Below are 22908 nucleotides of genomic sequence, written 5' to 3'. Positions count from 1 at the left end.
TTCCCTCGCGTCTTCCGTCGTCCACCGCGAACGGCGTCGCGCCCGCGGTGGAGAGGCCGCCCTCCTGGAGCGCGCGCGCGGCGTCGCGCCGATCGCCGCATAAGGAAACCGAATCGGCGTCTCCGACCGCCGCGAGATCCGTCGCGATGGCGACCGTCTGCGAAGCGACGCTGGACTCGCCGTACTCGAAGAAGGACGGCGGCGGCGGCGAATGCGGCGTATCCGGCGGCGTCTCGAAGCGCGACGGCGAGGAAGCGGCGCCGCCGCGGTCGCTGACCTCCCCGCTCCGCGCGAAGATCGAGAGCGACAACGCGTTCGGGGGAAGCCCAGAGCTTCCGCCCATCGTTCGAGCGCTCGCGGAGGACGCGAAAGGGATGCGCGCGCGGCTGAAGCGCTACAGAGACGAGCGCGATCGCGGCGAGAAGACGCTGATCGCGCAGAGGGTGCTGTGCGCCAAGCTGCAGGACAAGATCATCGCGCTGGAGAGCGCGCTGGCGAAGTTTGTAAACGGCGCGACGCGCGAAACCGCGTTGCGAGAGCTACGAAAGGCGCGAACCGCGTGCGAGCTCATCGACGCCGCCGAGGCGAAGGCGACGGACGCTTCGAAACGCGCGACGATCGAACGCAAATCGAAAGAGGCGGACTCGAAGAAGCACCGCCGCGCGATGCTTCTGCTCGAGCGCGAGCGCGAAGACGAGCGAAGAGAGCACGAGAAGACGCGCGCGGCGTTGTTCGACAAGGATCGCGAGGCGAGGGCGTTCGCGTTGAGAATTCGAACGCTCGCGAAGAAGCTGAAAGACGCCAACGACGCGGTCGCGGCGGCGACGCTTCAGAAGGACACGCTCGAGGGGCGGTGCACGACCCCGGGGACCGCCGAGGACGTCGTCGAGCTCGAGGTCGAGGCGCCCGTCGACGCGCCCGAAGCGGTCCCCGAGGAAGAGGAAGAGGAAGCGCCGCTCGCCCTCGAGGCCGTCGCGTCGCCGGCGGCCGTTCCCGCGCCGCCTCAAACTCAAACGCCGCCGATCGTGGTGAACATCGTGATCGAGCCCGTGGAGCGCGCGCACGTGATGCTGTGTCTGATCCACGACGACGCGCCGGCGACGCGCATTGAATCGGAATCGCCGCTCGCGCCGCCGCCCCCCGCCGCGCTCATCGCGGAGGACGAGAAAGAAGATGAAACGCCGCCTAGTCCGCCGCCGCCGGACGAAACCGAAACCACCGCCGCCGACCGACACCGGCGCGACCCCGCCGCTGAGTCGCCGCGCGTCCGGGAACAGACCCCCGCCGCCGCCCGCGGGCGACGCCGAGATCGCGCGTTGGCCAGAGAAACAGAAACCGACCGAGCCGAAGAAGCGCGACTCGGGGCCGAGAAGCGGCGTCTCGAACTCGAACGCCGACGCGGCGCGGCGGTCCAGGTCCGGCGGCGGGAAAGCGCGGCCGCCCCTCGCCGCCGCGGGAGGGAGGACGTCGAAGGCGTGAAGGGAGCGAAGCGAAACAAAGCGAGAGGAACGCTCTCGCGTGTACAAATCATTTACTGTATCGTCGTCGTTCTTTTACCAGTCTTTTACATTCATCGTCGTCGCGAACGAAGGCGCGCCCCTTTCGCGCGCGCCGTTCCGTTCGTTCGCTCGCGCGCCACACCCTAAACCCCTCCCTCACCGCGACTTTCCTCCGTCGCGCTCGACGTACGACCCCATGACCGTGCCGAAGAACTTGAATATCCCCTTCACGAGCTCCTTCCTGAGCGCGACGATCCCTTTTCCAAACTCCCCTCCCGGCCCCGCGGACGTCTCGCGAAAGAAGAGCGCCCACGTCAGTCCGATGAAGCCGTTCACGACGAACAGCGCGAGGAACCCGACGAGAACCGGGGGCTCGTTCTCGATGAACCGCTCGAACGTGATCGCCTCGTTGATGACCTCGTCGCGCGCGATCTCCTTGTCGATCGCGATCTCTCTCTGCAGCACGCGCACGTCCTTCGCGACTTCTCTCTCCACGCGCGCGGCTTTTTCTTTCGCGAGGGTGATGTCCGCGGGGATCGACGCGAGCGCGGGGGCGGCGTCGCCGACGAGCGACGGCGCGGTCGACGCGACGATCGCCGCGGCGAACGCGCCGAACGCTCTTCGCCGCCACCCGGGTTCGCCTCCCTCCTCCTCCGCGTCTTCCTTTAGACGCGTCGACGTCGACGTCGTTTCGTCGCGGAGGAGGAAAGAATCGCCCTTCGAGCCCGCCCGCGGGACGCTCCGTCGGCGCGTCGGGCGCGCCGCCGCGACGACGCGCGGAGAGGGCGTCGACGCCGCAGCACGAGACGGGCCCACCGCGCCGGCGCAGCGCGCGCTGATGCACGCGATCGTCGACATGACGCGCGCGCGGCTCTGTCTCGGGTCGGCGAACGCGTGGCGATAACGTGACCTTAAGAAAAAAAGGTTATGGGGCAGTCGTGGAGGTCGGTCGTCGTATCCAAGAGTTGTCACGCGGACGAGAAGCCACGACGGGGACGACACCGACGCGCGCGCTCCCCCGCCGCGCCGCGACACGTCCAACTCGCCCCGGCACGACGCGATGTTCAACCCCAATCTTCCGTCGCCGTTCGCGCCTCGCGGCGAGGGCGAGATCCCGACGTCGCGCGCGCTGACGCGCGCGCCGGTGACGCCGTCGCCGGTCGCGTCCCCGCACGTTTTCGTGGACGCCGCCGCGAAAGCGGCCTCGTCGAGACGCGCGGCGACGAAGCCGCCGCCGTCGAAGCGCGACCTCCGCGCGAAGCCGACGCGGTCGTCGAGAAACGCGCCGTCGCCCGCGCGCGTATCCGCGAAGAAGAAGCCGGAGAAGCTCGCGGTCAGGGCGCGAGACGTCGCGAAGAGGCGAAAGACGACCGCGAAGGAAGCCATGGTCGGAAAGAAAGCGACGACGAAGAAAGCGGCGGCGGCGGCGGCTTGAGCGTCGAGCGTCGAGCGTCGAGCGTCGAGCGTCGAGCGTCGAGCGTCGAGCGTCGACGCGCGAACCGAACCGAACCGAACCGAACCGAACCGAACCGAACCGCGCGGAGGAGATACAAAGTACGAGTGCCGTTGTACACTCGCGTCGTTTTACATTCTTTACACGATGACGACGTCGCGCCGTGCGAAACGCGCGCGCTCCGCTCTCCGCGGCTTGCGGTGGTTCACGCGAGCTCGTAGACGACGGCGACGACGCCGCACACGGACGCCGCGACGCCGACGCCGACGAGGACGTACGCCGCCGCCGTCGCCGCCGCGCTCGCCCTCGCGCGAACGACCCCGGACGCGTCGTCGTCCTTCGCCTCTCTCGCCGCCCACGCGAGGCCGTCGCCGCCGGGACCGCCGGGGAATCGCATCGCGGGGTCGAACGCGCGAAGGAACAACACCCCGGGGAGGATGAACGTCACGAGCGTGCCGCACGTCGCTCCGACGACGTCCAACGCGACCTCGAGCTCGCGACAGACGATCGCGACGACCGCCGCGGAGAGATGCGTCAGGAAGAGCGCGACGTGATGCGCCCACGCGGGCGCGGCGGCGGCCGCGTCCTCTTCCTCCTCCTCCTCCTCCTCCTCGTCGTCGGGTAACATCGAGCCGGTCTCGTCGTCTTCGACGTTCGCCCGCCGACGCGCCCGACCCTTCGCTCGCCGCCGCCGCCAAGTCGCGCGCCACCCCCCGTACGCCGCGTCCACCGCCGCCTCGACGTTCCGTCTCAGACCGAACGCGAACAGAGGGTACTTCAACACGTTCACCCCCGCGACCGCGACCTGCGCGACCGTCGTCGCCCGCGCGCCGGCGGCGGCCCACTCCGTCAAGAAGTCGTCGCTCACCGACGCGCCGTACTGAAAGTACCCCGCGCACGCGAAGAGCGCGTAGATCGGAAACGCGACGAGAAGCAGCGAGACGTGGACGACGGCGTGGACATCGCGATTCGTCCGCGCCGCGCCGCCGCCGCCGCCGCCGCCAGCGCCTCCGGCCGCCGCCGCGCTAAACTCCTTGTCGATGTCGACGACGTTAAAGTGGCACGTGAACCCGAGCGCCATCACGGGCAGCGCGAGCGCGATCGCCCCCGGACGCGTCGCGACGGTGGACGCGACGACGCTCGCGTCGACGGCGTCGTCCGACGTCGCGAACGCGACGGCGACGGCGACCACGACCGCGACGATCACGAGAAACGCCGCGCTCGTCGCGGACCGAAGCGAGCTCAGCGACCTCGCGAGCACGAGCGGGTACACCGCCGCGAGCGTCGCCGCGGCGATGCATCGCCGGTCGCCGAGCCACTCGAGCGACGACGCGATCTTCGCGTCCCCGAAGCCGGCGATCCACGCGCTTATCGACGGCGACGCGAGGTCCGCGACGATGATCTGCGACGACACCAGCGAGCCGTAGATCAACACGCACAGCGCGCCGCGGCAGAGCTTCTCCCCGTTTGGGCCGAGGAGTCGCGCGCACGTCTCCTCGTACGAGTCCGCGCGCGCGCTTCGCGCCGCGCCGACGAGGAACAGCACGCTGAGGGTCGTTCCGTACGAGCGAACGTCGGGGTGGAGTTCAAAGGCGTCAGAAGCGGAGTTGAAAGGCGTCGAAGGCGGGGATTGTGAGCGAGGGACCCTGGGCGGAGAGAATCGCCGGCAAAAGTCCTTAAGGATCGGCGTTCACCACGCCGACGCGGTCGTATGGGAACCAGTGTATAGAACGCACCTGACGTCCACGAGCGTCGCGAAGAGGAGGAGGACGGCGAGTCCGAGCGCCCACCCGCACTGCGCGAACGCGGCCGGGAGCGAGAGCATCGTGCTCCCGACCGCGGTCATCGTGAGGCTCAGCGATGCGGTGAACAGCGCGCTTCGCGGGGCGCGCGACGGCGGCGGCGGATAAGGCGACGCGTCGTCGTCGTCGTCGAGCGCGTCGGATCTCGCGCTGCCGCGGTCGTCGTACCGTCCGAGGAGACCGACCTCCATGGATTCGCGCGCGTCGTCGTCGTCGACGACGACGTCCGCGGCCGAGCCGCGTCCGCGTCCGCGCGCGGCGTCGTCCCGTGACGGCGCGCGACGTCCGCCCGCCCGCGCCATGACGGGCGGGGCGGGACGTGCTGCGGCGGGGCGCGCGGCGGCGTTTTGAAAAGACAGCGGGGCGATTTGTCGGGGAAAAACGAGCTGACGTTCGAGACGATCAGATGGGCACGCCGTCGCGCGCGCGACAGAGCGCAGGGCGCGACGACGGCGGCAGGCCTCGGGGTCGCGCGCGTCGCCGCCGCGACACGACGCCATGGCGGAGAAGATCACGCTGAGGGAGTACCTCGACGCGCTGTCGAGGCTCCCGCAGTCGACGCGCGCCGCGGACGAACTCCCGCGCGCGCTCGCGCGCATGCGATCGCGCCTGGACGACGCCGCGACGAGGGACGCGGACGAGCCCACCGCGAGGGACGCGCGCGCGGCGATCGCGTACGCGACGCGCTGGAGCGAGCTCGCGGCGCTGGAGTTCCTCGCGGAGGCTGACGTCGCGCGCGAGCGCGGCCGCGGACTTCGTCGCCGCGGCGGCGGCGGCGGCGCGCGCGAAGGGATCGAGGACGGCGGCAACGCCGTCGTCGGGCTCGACGTCGTGGACGTGACCGCGGTCCGGCCGGACAACAACCCGAACGCCGCGGCGAACAACCGCGCGATGGAGATCCTGGACGACGCACTCGATCGCGCGGAGGCGGGCGACGCGCGTCGCGGCGGAACACGCGACGACGCCGCGCGCGTCGCGATGATCATCGCGCTCGCGGATCGACGCGGCCGCTCGCCGCTCGAGAAGAGCGAATCCTTCGCCGACGGCCTCGCGAAGGGCGACGACGCGATGCTCTCCGTCGACTTCCCGAACGGCACCTGCGTCGAGTGCGAGGTAGACGTCCTGTCCGTCGCGCCGCGGCTGACGGTGCGATGCCGCGCGCGGCGGACGCGCGACCGCGACGAGCTCGCGCGCGCGGCGAAGCAAACCGTCGGCCTCCGCGCGTGGCGCCTCGACCGCCTCGCGTACCGCAACGTGTACGCGCGGCGTGTGCGCGCGATCGCCGCGCTCGTGGAGCCGCCGATCGGCGGCGTCGACGCGGTCGCCGCGCCCGCGGCGCAGATGGCGGGGTTCAGCGCGGAGCTGCGGAAGTTGATGGCGACCGGGGAGGACGCCATGCGCGGGCGAAAGGAGAAGGGCGCGCGCGTCGACGCGGGCGTGCGGGCGGTCGTGTTGGCCGGGTGGGGGGGGGGTCAGGGCGGCGGCAACAACCTCGACGACGTCCAGGCGGACGAGGCGATCGCGTTCGCGTCCGCGCCGCCGTCGGGGGTGACGCCGTACGCGTCGCCGCTCGCGGCGTTGGAGGCGCTCGAGGAGGAAGCCGCCCTCGCGGATGAAAAAAAAAAGCCGCAGACGCAGACGCGCGACGACGACCGACGCGACGACCCCCGCGACTCGAACGGGACGCTGCGGACGTTGAATGGGTCGCAGCGCGCCGCCGTCGCGCTCGGGCTCGCGCAGCGCTTCACGCTCGTGCAGGGCCCGCCCGGGACGGGGAAGACGTACACCGCCGTGGCGTTGACCAAAGCGTGGCTCGCGCACGGGCTGGGTCCGGTGTTGTGCTGCTCCGAGAGCAACGTCGCGGTGGACAACGTATTGGACGGCCTCCTCGCCGCGGGCGTGCCCGCGATTCGGATCGGGAGGCCGGAGGCGATCCGCGGGGAGCTCGCGCCGCACGTCGCGAAGCACGAGGGGCAGGTTCGGAGCGCGCGGGCGGTGTGCTGCACGTGCTCCGCCGCGGGGGGGGATTTGTTGGAGAACACGCGATTCGGCGCGGTGTTGTTAGGCGCGTTCGTATTCACACTGGTCCCCATACGACCCCGTCGGCGTGGTGAATGCCGATTCTTAAGGACTTTTGCCGGCGTGTCTCTCCGCCCAGGGTCTCTCGCTTTCAATACCCGCCCGCATTGCCTTTCAACTCCGCTTCTGACGCCTTTGAACTCCACCCCGACATTCTTCGCTCGTATGGACGTTTACGCTCAGACGAGGCGTCGCAGCAGACCGAGGTGGCGTCGCTCGTGGCGCTGACGCGCGGCGCGCGCGCGGTCGCGCTCGTGGGCGACCACAAGCAGCTCCCGCCGACGGTGTTGTCGAGAGACGCGGAGGCGCGAGGGATGAAGGAGAGCCTGTTCGATCGTCTGCAGTCGAAGGGCGTCGCGCCGGTGATGCTCGACACGCAGTTTCGAATGCACCCCGCGCTCGCGGCGTTTCCGTGCGCGCACTTCTACGGCGGCAAGTTGCGCAGCGGGACGCGATCGGCGGCGAGAGTTCCGCCGTGCGGGTTCCCGTGGCCGTCGCTGCCGTCGCCGTCGCCCGTCGCGTTCGTCCCGGTTCCCGACGGCAGGGAAGTCGCCGTCGCGCAGTCGTGGCAAAACGAGCTCGAGGTTTCCGCCGCGATGACCGTCGTCGCGTCGCTCCTCGCGGGCGGGGAGCTGACCGCGTCGCAGATCGGCGTCATCGCGCCGTACTCTGCGCAAGTGCGCGCGCTCAGAAACGCGCGGAACGCCGTTCTTGGCCTCGGCAACGAGCTCGAGATTTCCTCCGTGGACGGGTTCCAAGGGCGAGAGAAAGAAGCCGTCGTGTTCACCGCGACTCGAAGCAGCGAGGGCGGCGCCCGCGGCGTCGGGTTCCTCGCGGACCCGCGCCGCGTGAACGTCATGCTGACGCGCGCGAAGCGCGGGCTCGTCGTCATCGGCGCCCCGGAGACGCTGCGAACGGAGCGAAAGGTGTGGGGGACCTGGCTCCGGTGGGCGCACGCGAGCGGCGTCGTGATGCTCCCGGGCGGCGCCGCGCCCGCGCCGCACGAGTCCGCGGGCGGCGACCGAGGGCACGGCGCGGACGCGAGCGTCGTGAGCGCGATCGACGCGGAGGACGTCGACGCGGAGGACGCGACGGCGAAGGCGAGGCGCGTTTTGGCCGCCGCGGAGCTCGCGACGAGAAAGGCCAGGGACGTCGCGGAGGCGCGCGCGGCGCGACGACGCGAGGACGCGGAGAAGCGCGCGCGCGTGCAAGCGGAGGCGCGGCGAGCGTTCGAGGCGTCCATGAGGGAGTCCAAGTCGACGACGTCCGTCGCCGACGGCGAAGAGGGGAAGGAGAAGGAGAAGAAGGTGCGCGGCCCGCGCGGCGGGAAGAAGGTGAAGTCCGCGGCCGCCGCCGCCGTCGTGGCGACCGCCGCGGCGATTCCTGCCGGGTCCGACGTCGGCGCGCCGCCGCCGCCGCCGCCGCCGCCGGGCGCCCCGACTGACGGGTCCCGGCTGGACGACGGCGCGCCGCCCCCCGCGCCGCCGCTCGTGGACACGCCGTACCTGCGCGAGACGATCGCCGCGGCGACGGCGGCGACGACGCGCGCGCCGTGCGCGCTCGTCGCGCGCGCGAGGGCCCCCACCGCGGCGGCGGCGGCGGCGCTCGGCGGCGCCGCCGACGTCGCCGCCGCGGTGGCGGACCGCGCGTCGCACCACGCGCTGCACGATCGCCAGGTGCGTTCTATACACTGGTCCCCATACGACCCCGTCGGCGTGGTGAACGCTGTTCCTAAAGGACTTATGCCGGCGTCTCTCTCCGCCCAGGGTCCCTCGCTTTCAATACCCGCCCGCGTTGCCTTTCAACTCCAACTGACGCCTTTCTTTGAAATCCACCCCGACGTTCGCTGCGCGATCGCCAGGGCGCGATCAAGTCCGCGCACGCGGCGGCGATGAGCGTCGAGGGCGCGACGACGGCGCTGTCGGACGTCGTGATGGCCGCCGCGGGCGCCGCGGGCGTCGTCCCAGACCCTCCGTCGGAGAACGACGACGACGACCGCGACGACCGCGACGACCGCGGCGACCGCCGGCGCCGTCGCTCCGACTGGGACGTCGACGTCGCCGGCGCGCGGAACCGCGGGGGCGCGACCCGACGCTTAGACCGCATCACGTCGAGGCTCATCGCCGCGTGCGCGGCCGTCGCGGCGTCCACGGTCGCGAACGGCGGCGGCATGGACCACGCCGCCGCCTGCGCGTTGGGGACGCTGTCCGTCGCCGCCGCCGCGACGGACGCGCTCCTCGACAGCGAAGCCGCGGTGTACGCGTTGACCACGACGTTGATATGGAGCGGGAGCGCGACGGACGCGGCGGCGAGAGCGCGCGCGATCGTCGAGCGCGAGGAGGAGGATAAGAAGGAGAAGGAGAAGGAGAAGGGCGGCGGCGGCGGCGGCGGCGGCGGGTTCGACGCCAACGCGTTGCAGGCGCTCCTCGCGTCGGTGCAGTCCGGGGCGCTGAAGGGCGCCGGCGGCGGCGGTGGGCGGGAACCGCCGGTGGTCGCGTTTCCCGGGCGCGACCGAGAGCGGGGTTTCGGCGGGCGGGGCCACCGCGGGGATCGACCGAGGAGTCGGAGCAGGGATAGGGGCAGGGATCGGAGTAGAGATAGGCACGGTGGACGAGACCGCGCGTCGAGCAGGGACCGCGGCGGGTACTACCGGAGGTAGCAGAGGAGGCGCGCGACGAAAGGACGACGACGCGTACGTACACGTAAACTTATCATCGAGGAACTGATGAACGAAATCGCTTCGCGCCAAAATCGTCCGGCTTTCTGTTCGCGATATTTTCAAGATTAATGACGTGGCCGGCCGTTCGCCCGTCCACTCGGTCGCGCACCGCCGCGCGCGAGTGTACGCCTTTGCGCGCCGCACCGCGTCTTCGCGCGCGCGAACTACCTCGACACGCGCGAGCGCGCGCGCCGCGTCGTCCGCGCTTCCCGTTCGTCCCGTCGCGGAGCAGACGGAAACAGATTGGAACGGTCGCCCGAAGGGCTTAATATCAGCGGAAAGAGAAGACCACCAGACTCGAGCGACGATGCCGCTCGCCGCGCGTCACGCGACCGCGTCGTCGTCGTCGTTCGCGACGAAGAACGCCGGCGTCGCGCCGCGCCGCCTTCGCGTCGTCGCCGCGCGCCCGCCGGCGGACGCGAACGACGACGGCGCGAAGAAGAAGAAGGCGAAGACGACGTACGAGGTCAAGGTGACGACGCCGCCGGAGCGCTCGCTGGGGACGCACCGGTTCCCCGCGAACACGCACTGCGGGGACACGATCGAGCTCAGGAACCGGTACTTCGTCGTCGACAAGGTGGCGTATCACTACAAGCTCGAGCGCGGGAAGTACCGGAAGGACGACAGCCGCCTGTACGTGCAGGAGGCGACGCGATTCCTCCTGAACAAGCACCTGGACTCGCTCTTGGAGAAGAGCGGCGGGGCGGTGGACGGGCGCGCCCCGGGGCGGCGGGAGGAGAGAGACGACGGGAACAACGGTAACGGGAGCGGCGGGGGGGAGGACGGCGACGGCGACGGGGGGACGGACGGCGAGTAGACGTCGTAGGCGCCGTCGGCGCGCGTCTTCTTCTTAAATAGACTAATAACTTACGGAAGTAATAATGTAGCCTCCCCCCCGCGATCGCGATCGATCGCTCACGACGACGCCACCTCCGCCGACTCGACCCCGACCGCCGCCTCGACCGGCGGCGCGTCCTCCACCACCCCACTCTTCGACACGGTCACCTTCGCGAACGGCTTCCCGAACGCCTGCTCCGCGACGGTCGCCCTCTTAGGGTCGTTCCATACAAAGCGATGGCGGGGTGGAGTTGAAAGGCGTCAGTTGGAGTTGAAAGGCGCCGAGGGCGGGTATTGAAAGCGGGGGCTGGGCGGAGAGACACGCCGGGAAAAGTCCTTAAGGATCGGCGTTCACCACGCCAACGCGGTCGTATGGGAACCAGTGTATAGAACGCACCTTATCCCCGATGGTTTTGGCGACGGCGAAAAACGGCGACGACGAGTTATCCTTCACCGTCGGCAACGCCGCGATCGCGTCCCACACCTCCATCCCTTCCACCACCTCGCCGACGACGACGTTCGTGCGGTCGAGAATCTCCGCCACCTCCGATAACTCGTCCGCGCCGCTCGCGACGGTGACCGTGAACGCGGTGCCGTTCGGCCCCGGCGGCGGCGGGTCCGTCACCGTGACGAATTTTCCATTCATGCTCACCAGCTTCTCCTTGGGCGGCGGCGGCGGCGACCCGCGCTCGACGATCAGGCTCACGACGCCTCGGCGGTCGTGCGACAGCGCCTTCGCGCTCAGCTCCGGGAGCAAGCCCTCCGCGGAATTCCCCCCCGGGAGGCCCTCCACCGGGGTGGTGCTTCCCGGGATGACGAACGCGCGCACGCCGCAGTCGCCGACGAACAACGGGACGTCCGCGCCGCCCTCTTCCGCGTACTCGATCGCGTCGATCTGCGTGCGCTTGTACCCGAGCCCGTTGAGGCCTCTCGCGAGCGTCAGGAACCGCGCCGCGGAGATCGGGTTCGGGCCGTCGCCGTACACGCCGAAGACGACCCTTCCCGCGGGGACGGCGTCGACGGCGAAATCGAAGAAGACTTTGGACGTGATCTTCGCGCTCGCGGCGGGCGCCGCGAGCGCGGGCGCCGCGGTCGCGACGGACGCCGCGGACGCGGCGAGGAACGACGCGAGCGACGGGAGGAACGGCGACGACGCCGCCGCGGTCAGCGCGACGCGGCGCGACGTGCTGACCTCGGGGACGGACGCGTCCGCCTCGGGCGCGTCGGAAGCTGCGGAAGACGCGACGACCGCGATCGGGGCGGCGTCGACGCGACGAGCGCGGCGAGCGACGACCGCGCGACGGCGGCGCGACGACGCGCTCGACGACGACGGCGGCGCGACGACGCGCGTCGCGAGCGCGCGCATCGTGGTCGCCATGACGGTCGCGCGACGACGAGTGACGAGGACGAGGACGAGGAGGAGGAGGACGAGGACAGACGACGACGGGCGCTGAGCTGGCAGTGGTCGCGACCGAATCTGATTCTGTCGAGTTGTGGTCCGACGACGAGATGATGCTACGGTACGATGCGCGCGTCGTCGATCACACGCCACACCTGGCGACGCGCAACGCCGCGGCCGCGCGCACCCCCGGCACGCCCATCTTCACCGCCCGCAACACGTCCCCCTCGTCCGCGCCGGACGGCACCCCCGCGAGCGTCATCGCGCGCGAAACCTCCGCCGGCGTCGGGACGTCGAAAAAAGCGAGATACGCGCCGAACAAACCGGCGGCGTCCGGGAGCGCCGCGAACGACGCGCCTCTCAGATACGCGCACAGGACGCCGTCCTTCGCGCCGTAGCGAGGCGCTTCGAGCGCGGCGACGGTCGCGGCGTTGAACCCGTCCGTCAGCGACGGCGGCAACGTCCGCGACGACGACGACGACGCGCCGCGGCGGGAGGCGTACGCCGCGAGTAAACGCGCGTCCGCGACGCACATCGCGTGCGTCAGCGCCTCGCCCTCGCTCATCCACGACGCACGCGCCGCCGAGCTGCTTCCCGCTCCTCCCGCGGCGCCGTCAAACGCCGACGCGTTCTCCGCCGCGGCGAGAAGCGACGCGGTCGCGTGTCGCAGGTGGACGTACGACGCCAACGCGCCGGGCTCCTCGCGCGTCAGACACTCGTGCAACGCCGCCGTGGAGAACGCCGCGAGCTCGCCGCCGCCCTCGCAGACGAGGCGCTTGAACCCCAGGAGCGACGGGTCGCTCGTGAAGAGCCCGACCGCGTCCTGCGTCTCGGCCGTCGTCGCGGCGACGATCGACGTTCCGTCTTCCAGCGCGCGCGGCCGAGAAAGAGACTGGTCCCCGTGCGACCCCGTTCGCGTCGTGAACGCTGATCCTTGGGGCCGCAACGCCGCCGCCGCCGCCGCCGTGCGCAACGCCTTGGCGAGACCCGCGCGCGCGCCCGTGGGGTCCGCGGCGTACGGCAGCGCGCCCGTCAGCCGCTGCACGGGGAGCTGCCGCCTGCGGTATAAGAGCTCGACCGCCGCGGCGTCGACCGTCCTGGCGCCGGCGCTGGAAGACGGAACATCAACCGTCGCCCCTCCCGTCTCGACGTCGACGCGCACGGGCCAGTAACGATCGCCGACGACGTTCAGCGAGATCAGACGCCCCTCCTCCGGCAACAAACACGGCGCGGTGACGCGTCTCGTCTCGATCGCGCCGCCCGCGCGCGCGGACCGGAACGTCATCTCCACGGGCGCGTACACCGGCTTTCGCGTCGCCGCGTCGACAGTCTCGAGGAGCCGCGAGCGCGCGGCGAGCGCGTAGAGATGACGAAACGCCTGAAGGTGACACCGCTGGTCGTTCGTGTTCTGCGGGAACCGCGGGTAGATCGAGATGAGCAGCGCCGCGATGGACGCGTCGTCCGTCGCGAACGTCTTCGTGCCGCCGCCCAGGAACAAAAATCCGAGCGCCATGGATATCGCGACGTGCGCGCCGTGGGAGAGACCCGCGGCGCCGCCCGCGCCCGTCGTCGCTGCCGCCGCCGCCGTCGCCGCCGTCGCCGCCGCCCCCGCGACGCCCGCGACGTCGAGCCTCAAACGTAGCCGTCGCAGCAACCGCAGCGCCGCGAGGTCGCCGGTGCCGGCCATGACGAGCGACAGCGCGATCGCGGCGACGCCGACGCACGTCTCCAGCGTCGGCCGGTCCACGAGCTTCCCGGGAAATCCGCCCGCCGCCGCCGTGGATTTCATTCTGAGGGTCGTTCCATACGAAGCGACGTCGGGGTGGAGTTGAAAGGCGTCAGAAGCGGAGTTGAAAGACGTCGAGGGCGGGTATTGAAAGCGAGGAACCCTGGGCGGAGAGATGCGCCGGGCAAAGTCCTTAAGGATCGGCGTTCACCACGCCGACGGGGTCGTATGGGGACCAGTGTGAGATAGAACGCACCTCAAAAACGTCAACGCGTACGTCGTCAGCGTGTTCGCCGCGACGGCGTCCGCGGTGCCCGCGAACCGCAACCCCAACGCCATGCACGCGCCCGCGAGCGCGTGCACGTGCGCCTGCGCGAGCGCTTCTCTGTCCACCGCCGCGCCGGTCGGACCACCGTGGCCGCCGTCGTCGTCCTCGCCTTGGAACTCGAACGCGTCGGGAGACGCGCGGGACGACGTCTTCTTCAGCCGCAATATCTCCGGCAGCTGCGCCTCGACCCAGGCCTCGTGCGGGTCGATGCTGTCCCACATGATCAACGACTTGGCGACGACGCGGAGGAGGACGAAATCCGGCCGCGCGTGGTCGAGCGCGTAGTGCGTGCTCGGCACCGCGACGTGCGCGGCGGCGGCGGCGTCGTTGGTTTTCAGAAACATCAACCCGAGGGCGAGCGTCGCCGCGGGCGCGGTGACGTCCAAGTTTACGAGCGCGTTCTCCATGACTTGCCCGCCGCCGTTGCCGTTCGCGTCGTCCCGCGCGCGCGCGTCCTTCGCGGCGAACTCGTCCGCGCGGAACGAGGACTCTCTCGGGCGGCGGTCGAACTCGCCGCCGCCGCCGCCGAGGTACCGCCGCAGCCGTTCCGGTATCCGCAGATCCACGAGACCGATCGCGTCTCTTCCCCTCCCGAGCGTCACCAAACCCAGCGCGAGCCCCGCGGAGAGGGCGTACCCTTCCCTGCCCTGCGGCGACGAGTCCCCGCCCGGCTCCTTGCCAATCTCCGCGAGCAAAATCTCGCTCATGAGACGATGCGCGCTGCCCTCGTACACCAACCCCACGGACAACAACGCCGCGCTCTGCACCTGCGTGGACAGCTCCACCTCCGGGAACGACCCGGGGTGCCGCGTCGGGAGATGCAGAAAACACATCTTGCTCGTCTCCGGGTTCATCGTTCCTCTGTGCGCGGCCGCGGTGCCGATGAGCACGCCCACAGTCGTCGCTTCGTGCTCCTGGACGAGGTATCGATACATGTCCGTGTTGGTCAGAGCGCGCAAGTGGCCGGTGAGACCTAGCGCCATCAACACCCCCGCGTGCGCGTGCGACGGCTCCCGGGGGCGGTTGAACACGATCCACGCGCGCGTGAGCTCGCCTTTCGTCCTCGCCGCGAGCGCGAAACCCGCGGCGGCGCCGTTGTGGAACTCTGGCCAGAGCGTGAATGCCGCGCCCTCGCCGACGGCAGCGAGGTCGAGCTTCACGACGGCGTTTCGATGCGCGGGGAGGCATCCCGCGAGCGTCAGCGTCGGGATCTTCAGCGCCTCCGTCGGTCGCGCGCGCGCGGTGCCGAGGGTGAACGCGCCGCGGCCGATCGCGAGCGCGGACGTCCGCGGCGCGAGCGACCACAGCCTGGCTTGTTGCGCGCTGACGGCTTCCGCGTCGCCGCCCTCGCCGCCGCCGCCGTCCGCGCCGCCGCCGCCGCCTTCGAGGCCGCCGAGAAGGATCGGCGTCGGCCTCGCGCTGGACAGGAGCGCGCGGACTTCGCGCAAGCGCCGGTCGCGACCGAACAACAGCGGACCGACGTACGATTCGAGGTGCGACATCCCGTCCGGTTCCAACTCGTCGCCGTCGCCGCCGCCGCTGCCGCCGTCCGTCGCGTTAAATGATTTCTCCGCGCCGCCGTCGCCGTCGCCGTCGTCCAGGTCGTGCCCGCCGTCGCCGTCGCCGCCGCCACCGCCGCCGTGCTCGTCGTCGTCCGCGCCGACGCCGTCGCCGCCGCCCGCGCCGACGCCAGGGAGGAAAACGCCGCGCGCTCGAAGGTCGTGCGACGCCGCGGTCGAGAGGTTTCCCGCGACCGAATGCGACGGCGCGGGACTCGAAGAAGATTCGAACGCCGCCTTCAGCGCGAGGTCGTCCCTTCCCACGAGCGCGTACGCCGCCGCGGGCCACCCTCCCGGCGGCGACCGACGGCACCGCTGCAGCGCGTCCCTCAGAGGCACGCTCACGCCGTGAGGGAGCCGCGACAGCTCCGCGAGGCCAAACCCGGACGTCGTCATCGCCGCGGTCATCGCCGTCGCCGCCTCCGCCGCCTCCGCGTCGTCGCCCGCGCTCGCGGCGGCGGCGGACGCCGCCGCCGCGGACGCGAACGACACGACGTCCGCGGCCCAGGCGATCGCGTCGCCGCCTTCTTCGCCGTCGCCCGTCAACCGCGCGGCGATCAGCGGAGGCACGCGCGCGATCCACGCGGACTCGTCGACGCCTTCGAAGATCATCTCCAACGCTTGAACGAGATCCGGCGTCGGCGTCGGCGGCGGCGCCGGTGACGACGCGACGCCAGGTCGTTCCCGTCCCATCGCGGCGAGCGTCCTCGCCGCGCCGCCGTTCGCGCCGCCGTCGCGCGCGTAGTGATCCAGATGCGCGATCGCGATCGCGCCCGCGACGGACGACGACGATCCGCCAGACCGAGCGTCGCGCGCGATCGCGCCGGCGAGAGCCGCGCACAACTCGCCGACGCGCGCCGTCGCCGGGCGCTTCAACGCGTCGAGTTTACACGCCTCGTACGCCGCGTGCGAGGACTCGAGAAGCGCCATCGTCGCGTCGCGCGGTGGCGGCATAGACGCGCGCGCCGCGAACGCCGCCGCGCGCGTCGGAGGCGACGCGGCCGGCGGCGGGAGCGACGACGCGAGCGCGCGGTATTTCCTCGCCGTCGCCGCCGCCGCGACGCGGTCGCCGTCGGCGAGAAGCTCGTTCCACGCGGCGTCGTCCGCGTCGGCGTCGCGACCGCCGCCGATATCGTTCCCGTATCCGTCTTCTTCCGCGGCGGTGGTATCGATCGAGCACAGTCGCAACAGCGCGTCGCGCACGGCGTTCCACTCCGCGGCGTCGCCGGACCCGAACCCGGAACCGGACGCCGCCGCCGACGCGGCGGCGGCGACGACGGCGGCCGTCGCGCTCGCGCTCGCCTCGCCGGCGCCCGCGTCCAACGCTCGCATCACGTCCTTCCCCGCCGCGTCCATCACCGCCCGCGCCGCGGGCGAGGCGAACCCCGTCGGAATCGACAGCCTCACCGCGATCCCCCCTCTCGCCGCGGTCGTCTCCGCCGTGACGCGGTTCCCCACCGGCGAGTGCACGCGAACGACGTCGCCGACGCGGACGACCCCCGCGGCGGCGTCGCGCCACAGCGTCGCCGACGCGTCCCACGACATCACGCACCTCGCCCCCGCGAACAACCCGAGCGCGTCGCGCCCGGGGTCGGCGCGCTTGACGAGCACGTCGAGCAGCGGCGCGCGCGTCGCCGCCGCCGCCGCGAAAGAGACGACGTCGTCGATCGCGAAGACGACGCGCGGCGCGGCGTCGCCCCCCGCGCCCGCGCCCGCGCCCGCGCGTCGGAGGCTCCATCCGACGAGCGCGCCGTCCGCGAGAAGCGCGGCGAGCGCGGGGGTGCCGCGCGCGTCGTCCGCGTGCGTCAGCGCCGCGTGCGACGCGGGCGATGGCGACCGACCGGGAGGTTCCGTCCACACGCGCGTCGCGGCGACGCGCGGGTGCTCCGCTTGCGAGTACGCGCGCGCGCGCGATCGCGAACCCCCGAGCACGGAATTCGGGGACCCGTCGCCGTCGCCTTCCTCGCCGTCGCCTTCCTCCCCGTCGTCGTCCACGTCCACGTCGAGCAACACGCCGCCGCTCTTCAACCCCGCGGTGGTGGAGAAGTATTCCCCGAACGGTCGCCCCGCGCGGGTCGACGGCTCGGTCGAGAGGAAATTCCACGCGTCGTCGTCGTCGTCGCCGTCGCCGTCGCGCGCGCCCGTCGTCCCCGCGCTCTCGCGCTTCTCCCCGCGCTCACCTTCGCCCTCGCGTCTTTCCGCCGCCGGCGACAGCCGCCACAACGCGTGCGACGCCCTCCCCGCGTCGTGCGTCAGGAGCAACACCGAGTCCACGGAGCTCCACGCGATCGTCTCCGTCCGCGCGAAGACATCCGCAGGGTCCGCCGCGAACACGAGCGACGGCTCGTCCAACGCGTGCCGAATCGCCGCGACGCCCCTCGACGTGCGAAGCAACGCGCCGAGCGCCGTCGGCGCGAGATCGCCGCGCGCGTCCCTCGGCAGCGGCATCGTCTGCGTCGCCCCCGACGGCGCGTACGTCGTCATCGCGGTTCGGCCGTGGCGCAAGCACAGCGTCGGCTCGTCGTCGGCGGACGCGAGGAAGCCGACGTCGGAGGGATCGGAGGGATCGGAGGGGTCGTACGTTATTCGCACGATCCGAGGGAACGCGCACCACGCCACCTGCGAGACCGGCTCCGGGGTCGTGAAGCGCACGCGGACGACGCCGCCGGAGGACCACACGACGTGGTTCCCGCGTGCGTACACCTCCTCGTCGTGGTCTATCGCGTCTCGCGTCACGCCCGGGAAGAGCAGGCACCGCGGTCTCGCGGCCGGGCGGATTCGCGCGCGATCGCGCCGCGGGTCCATCCCCGGCGGAAGCCTCGACAGGAGGTCGTCGTCGTCCAAGGCGTCGTCGTCGTCGAAATCGTCGTAGTTTCTGCTCCGCATGCGTCCCAGCAGAAGCCCCGCGGACGCGTCGTCCCTCCCCGGGACGTCGTCCGCCGCCGCCGTCGTCGTCGTCGTCGCCGCCGCGTCGTCGTCGTCGTCGCCGCGCGCGGAGATTTCGTCGTCGAGGACGACCGCGCCGTGCGCGACGAACCGGCACCCACCGAGGACTCCCGTCGTCGCCTCGATCGCCTCTCCCGCGTCCTCCTCGATGCTGAGGCCGGACATGTGCCGCGACGGTGACGCGCTCGTCGAGTGCAGCATCGCGGCGTCCGTCGCTCGCCTCTCGCGCCCCGCGGTCGCGCCCCCGCGGACGCGTCGTTCTGGCTGTCTCCGCGCGATTTCTCGGACTTTCAAAAAAACAGACGTACGAACAGAATACTCGTCGCGTCGTCTCATCACCGCCGTCGTCGCGTCGTCCCCGACCGAGAGACAGACCGAGCCGCGCGCGCGCCGCGTCCAGCCGCGATGCGGCGCCGCGGCAGCGTCGTCGTCGTCGAGAGCGACGCGGGCGAGCTCCACCTCGTCCTCTCCCCGCCGCTGAGCGATGCCACGCACGTCGTCAGGCGCGTCCTCGCCCCGCCGCGGGAGGGAGATCGACGAATCGATCGATCGGCTCCTCCGCGCGCCCTCCGGAAGCGCCGCGCCGCGCGCGAAAAACGGCGAATGCGCGTCGCCCGCGCCGCGCATCTGAACCCCCTCCCCTCCCCCGCCCCTCCCCTCGACGTATCGCCAGGGTGTGCGCGACGACGGGCGCGCTCGAGCACGCGCGCGCGCGCGACGTCGACGTGTTCGCGTCCGAACCCGACGCGACGCGCGCGCTGACGTCGCGCGGGCTGTGCAAGACGACGACGCGCGCGGACGCGTGCCTCGGCGTCGTCGCCGTCGGGGACGCGGTCCTCCTCCTCCTCGCGCGCAAGACGAAAGTCGCGGCGACGCTGCCGAACGGGCACGAGGTGATGTCCGTGCAGGAGGCGCGGTGGCACAGGGCGGCGCTGAGGAACCCGGCGCGCGCGTCCACGAGGGAGGAGCGCGCGAACGTCGCGTCGATGACCGAGGCGACGATGGACAACCTGTACTACTACTGCGAAACCTTCGACGCGACGCGCGCGTTCGCGCACGCGTGTCGTAACGCCGCGTCGACGTCGGTTACGCCGACAAAAGAGCCGCCGCCGCCAGACCCGGAGTGGGTCTGGAACGCGTGGCTCGCGAAGCCGCTGAACGACTTGTGCATCCCGCGCGCGTGCCCGGCGTTGTTGCAAGGCCTCGCGGAGTCGCGAGCGCTCATCGACGCCGTCGGCGCGCCGTGGCGCGTCGCCGTGTTCGGCCGCCGGTCGCGCGCGCACCCGGGCACGCGGTACATCGCGCGCGGGTTGAACGCGGACGCCGCGCCGGGGAACGAGGTCGAGATGGAGCAGATCGCGTGGCGGGAAGAAGAGGAGGAGGAGGAGGAGAAAGGGGGGCCCGAGACGAAGGGAAACGACGCGAGCGCGAGCGCGGGCGGCGGCGTCATCGGCGGCGAAACAAACCAAAACCAAACGCCGAAAAAAACCGCGCGCGCTCGCTGGAGCGCGTACGTCTGGCGCCGCGGTTCCGTGCCGATACGATGGGGGCAGGAGATCAAGCAGTCCATCGGCGACGCGGAGATCACGGTCGCGGCGGACGATCCGTACGCGGGCACGGCGACGTACTTTCGAAAACTGGTGGAGACGTCGCGGCCGCCGGCGTCCGCCGTCGGCGGCGACGGCGGCGGCGGCGCGGCTGAACCGGCGTCGCCGCCGTTTCCGGTGACGTGCGTCAACTTGCTGCGGTGCGCGCCTGGGAAACCGGAGATGGTGTTGTCCGAGCACTTCCACGAGGCCGTGCGCGGCGTGCGCAAGGGCACGAACCCGGACTCGCGCGCGTCGCCGCCGACGCCGAGCTCCGCAGCGCTCGCCGTCGTGAATTTCGACTGGCACGGAAACATGAAGGCGCTCGGGGAGCAGAAAACCGTGGAGGGCCTGTGGAGCTGTCTGCGGTCGTACATGGTCGACGCGGGGGTATCGCACGGGGTGTGCGGTCGCGGCGACGGCGACGGCGGCGGCGGCGATGGACGACGTGGCAGCGGCAGCGAATCGCGAGTGGACAGGTGGCAGCTCGGCATGCTGCGGTACAACTGCGCGGATTCGCTCGATCGCACGAATCTCGCGTCGTATTTCGCCGCGATTCAGGCGCTGATCGAGCAGTGCAGGGTCGTCGGGTTAGACATCGGCGGGTTCGGCGCGGCGGCGGCGCGGGCGCGCGAGGCGCCGCCGCCGCTGCCGCCCGGGTGGGAGAGCCGATTGGACACGGTCACCGGGCGGACGTTTTACATCGATCACAACACGAAGACGACGAGCTGGAAATTTCCGGAACCGGAGGAGGCGACGGCGGCGGACGGCTCGCCGCGGTCAAACTCCCCCGCGCAGCCGGGCGCCGAGGGCGAGTCCGACGGCGCGGCGTCTTCGAGCGGGCGCGGCGACCGCGCCGCCGCCGACGAAGACGCGTGGACGCTTCTGCGCGCGGACGTGGACGAGCTGCGCGCGCGGATGCCGCCGACGACGCTCGCGGCGATGTGCGACATTTTCCTCGCCAACGGCGATCTCCACGCGGGCGTGTACACCGCGTCTCGCGCGATCCACACCGCGATCTTCCACCTCCTCGACGGGTCGTCCACCTCTGGGAAGAACAAGGGCGAACGCTCCGGATCGTCCATGGCGTCGCTGAGCAACTTGTCCATATCCGCGCAGAGACGGTTCTTGAACATGACGCAAGACGCGACGCGACACGCGCAGTTCGAGATGCTGCTGGGATTAAATCTCGCGCGGCATTTCCCGTCGCGCGTCGGCGGCGGCGCGAGCGCGACCGTGCGCTCGCGCCCGCCGCGCGCGGTCGTGACGCGCGCGCCGCCGCACGCGGGCGACGCGCCGGTCGCGCCGGTCAACGCGCTCGTCGGCGCGTCCGCGGCGTTCGCGTCCACGCCTCTGTGGGTCTGCCCCGGAGGCGTCGCGACCGCGACGCTCGCGCTGAAGCTCGACGAGGCGGCTTCGACGCCGACGCACGCGCTGTTCACGTCCCCGCCCGCGACCGCGGAGCACCTCGTCCCCGCGTTCGTGGACGTGTTAGCCGGTCCATCGATGCGCGCGTTGCGGCCGGTCGGGGTGAATCTCGCGATCCCGCGATCGCCGCCGGGGACGCCGCTGCTGTTCCCGCTGATTTCCGGTAGTGGACGCGGCGGCGGCGGCGGCGGCGAGTTTGAAGACGCGGTGAGACTGCTTCCCATACGACCCCGTTCGCGTGGTGCACGCCGTTCCTTAAGGACTTTTCCCGGCGCCACTCTTCACCCGCGCTTCCCTTTCAACGTTTGACCGGTAAGACGTTCGACTGACCGATCGCTTCACCCACAGGGCGCGTGGGCGTTTCGCGACGACGCGACGGAGGAGCAGATCCTCGCCGAGCGCGCGGCGAACGACGCGGGCGGGTCTCTGGCGCGCGACGACGACGACGACGACGAGACCGCATGCGCGTACGTCTCGCTGACGTTTCGAAGCGACGCGCGCGCGGCGGCGACCGCGAGTGTTATGGTGTTGGGGCACGTCGAGTTGCTCGGAGGCGATTCGACGGCGGCGGCGGCGGCGGCGCGGCGGCGGCGGCGCGCGAACGCCGTGTCGAGTTCCGCCGAACCCGATGGTCTCGACTCGGCGGACGCGCCCGCGGAGATACGCGCGGCGGACGCGTCGGACCCGCTCGGCGCGCTCGGCGGCGTCCCCGGCGCGGACGCGAACGGCGCGGTCGCGGAGGCGACGTACGCGTCACTCGCGCTCGCGACGATCAACGCCGGCGGCGGCGCCGACGCGGCGCCGTTGCTCGCGTCTCTGTTGGAGCTCGAAGTGAACCGCGTGCGTCTCGTCGTGTCGTCCGCGCGGCGCGACGCCGCGTTGACCGCCGCGGGGGTGAACCCCGCGGACGTCGACCCCACGGCGATGCTGCGATCGCGCCGAGCGAGGGCGTCGCTCGCCGCGCTCGCGAACGAAAAGGCGGCGGCGAAGGCGGCGGCGGCGGCGGCGGCGGCGGCGGAGAAGCGGTCGTCTCTGTCTCTCGCGTCGATGTCGTCGTGGGATGGTCTCGGGCGCGTCGCCGGCGCGGCCGCGGGGGGCGTCGCCGGCGCCGCGGACTGGATGGCCGGCGTCGGCGGCGCGGCGTTCATGAACGGCGGCGGCGGGACCGGCGGGCACGGCGGCGGTCGCTCCGACGCGCCCGTCGCGGAGGGCGCGGCGCTGGCGGGCGGCGCGCGCGCGGAGTCGTCGTCGTCGTCGTCGTCTCTCGAGGTCGTCGCCTCGAACGAGGCGCAGAAGGAGCGCGCGCGGGAGGATAGGCTGTTAGCGCAGCTCGCGGCCGCGGTGGAGGAGCGCGACGCGCGCGAGGGGCGGCGTGGGAGCCGCCGCGGATCCCTGGACGCGGCGGCGGCGGCGGCGGCGGCGGCGGCGCCGGGGCGGCCTTCTCCGAGCGCGGACCCGTTCACGACGGACCCGCCGAGGGACGCGATCGCGCCGCCGTCGTCCATCCCCGACCTCGCAGCCGCGCTCGAGGCTCCGAACCCGCGAGG

At 71.7% G+C, this 22908-nt stretch overlaps 8 protein-coding genes across 8 annotated transcripts in view; 4 read left to right on the top strand and 4 right to left on the bottom strand.

Moving 5' to 3' along the window:
• Positions 1 to 146: 146 nt before the first annotated feature.
• MICPUCDRAFT_69576 (uncharacterized protein) lies at positions 147 to 1646 on the top strand (the record flags this gene model as incomplete). The annotated part of the gene is made up of 1 exon (XM_003059452.1): positions 147 to 1646. The coding sequence occupies one exon, from the start codon at positions 147 to 149 to the stop codon at positions 1644 to 1646; it is 1500 nt and encodes a 499-aa protein (XP_003059498.1).
• Positions 1647 to 1655: 9 nt separating this feature from the next.
• MICPUCDRAFT_40212 (uncharacterized protein) lies at positions 1656 to 2885 on the bottom strand (the record flags this gene model as incomplete). The annotated part of the gene is made up of 1 exon (XM_003059157.1): positions 1656 to 2885. The coding sequence occupies one exon, from the start codon at positions 2883 to 2885 to the stop codon at positions 1656 to 1658; it is 1230 nt and encodes a 409-aa protein (XP_003059203.1).
• Positions 2886 to 3157: 272 nt separating this feature from the next.
• On the bottom strand, positions 3158 to 5056 carry MICPUCDRAFT_58815 (amino Acid/Auxin permease family; the record flags this gene model as incomplete). The annotated part of the gene is made up of 2 exons (XM_003059156.1): positions 3158 to 4499; positions 4689 to 5056. The coding sequence occupies 2 exons, from the start codon at positions 5054 to 5056 to the stop codon at positions 3158 to 3160; spliced, it is 1710 nt and encodes a 569-aa protein (XP_003059202.1).
• A 2430-nt stretch (positions 5057 to 7486) lies between these two features.
• Positions 7487 to 7744, top strand: MICPUCDRAFT_11910 (uncharacterized protein; the record flags this gene model as incomplete). Its single annotated transcript, XM_003059451.1, has 1 exon — positions 7487 to 7744. A coding segment is annotated over one exon (258 nt), but the record flags the coding sequence as incomplete, so codon positions are not given.
• A 2268-nt stretch (positions 7745 to 10012) lies between these two features.
• MICPUCDRAFT_9148 (uncharacterized protein) lies at positions 10013 to 10249 on the top strand (the record flags this gene model as incomplete). Its single annotated transcript, XM_003059450.1, has 1 exon — positions 10013 to 10249. A coding segment is annotated over one exon (237 nt), but the record flags the coding sequence as incomplete, so codon positions are not given.
• A 477-nt stretch (positions 10250 to 10726) lies between these two features.
• Positions 10727 to 11775, bottom strand: MICPUCDRAFT_58812 (uncharacterized protein; the record flags this gene model as incomplete). Its single annotated transcript, XM_003059155.1, has 1 exon — positions 10727 to 11775. Exon 1 carries the CDS (start codon positions 11765 to 11767, stop codon positions 10727 to 10729), a length of 1041 nt encoding a protein of 346 aa, XP_003059201.1. The 5' UTR covers positions 11768 to 11775.
• A 1396-nt stretch (positions 11776 to 13171) lies between these two features.
• Positions 13172 to 16104, bottom strand: MICPUCDRAFT_33905 (uncharacterized protein; the record flags this gene model as incomplete). The annotated part of the gene is made up of 2 exons (XM_003059154.1): positions 13771 to 16104; positions 13172 to 13578 (listed from the first exon to the last, which is right to left on the bottom strand). Coding segments are annotated over exons 1-2 (2730 nt in total), but the record flags the coding sequence as incomplete, so codon positions are not given.
• Positions 16105 to 18831: 2727 nt separating this feature from the next.
• Positions 18832 to 22908, top strand: part of MICPUCDRAFT_40208 (uncharacterized protein) — a gene marked incomplete at both ends in the record, with an annotated part of 4680 nt that continues 603 nt past the window's right edge. The window contains 3 exons of the mRNA XM_003059449.1: positions 18832 to 18845; positions 19021 to 21568; positions 21710 to 22818. Of these exons, the coding sequence (XP_003059495.1) occupies positions 18832 to 18845; positions 19021 to 21568; positions 21710 to 22818 (3671 nt within the window). The remainder of the gene's footprint in view (positions 18846 to 19020; positions 21569 to 21709; positions 22819 to 22908) is intronic.

Source organism: Micromonas pusilla (assembly GCF_000151265.4).
Source record: "Micromonas pusilla CCMP1545 genomic scaffold MICPUCscaffold_6, whole genome shotgun sequence".
Classification (NCBI taxonomy): domain Eukaryota; kingdom Viridiplantae; phylum Chlorophyta; class Mamiellophyceae; order Mamiellales; family Mamiellaceae; genus Micromonas; species Micromonas pusilla.
The sequence above is the reverse complement of the archived record's forward strand: the minus strand, read 5'-3'. Positions and strand labels throughout refer to the sequence as shown.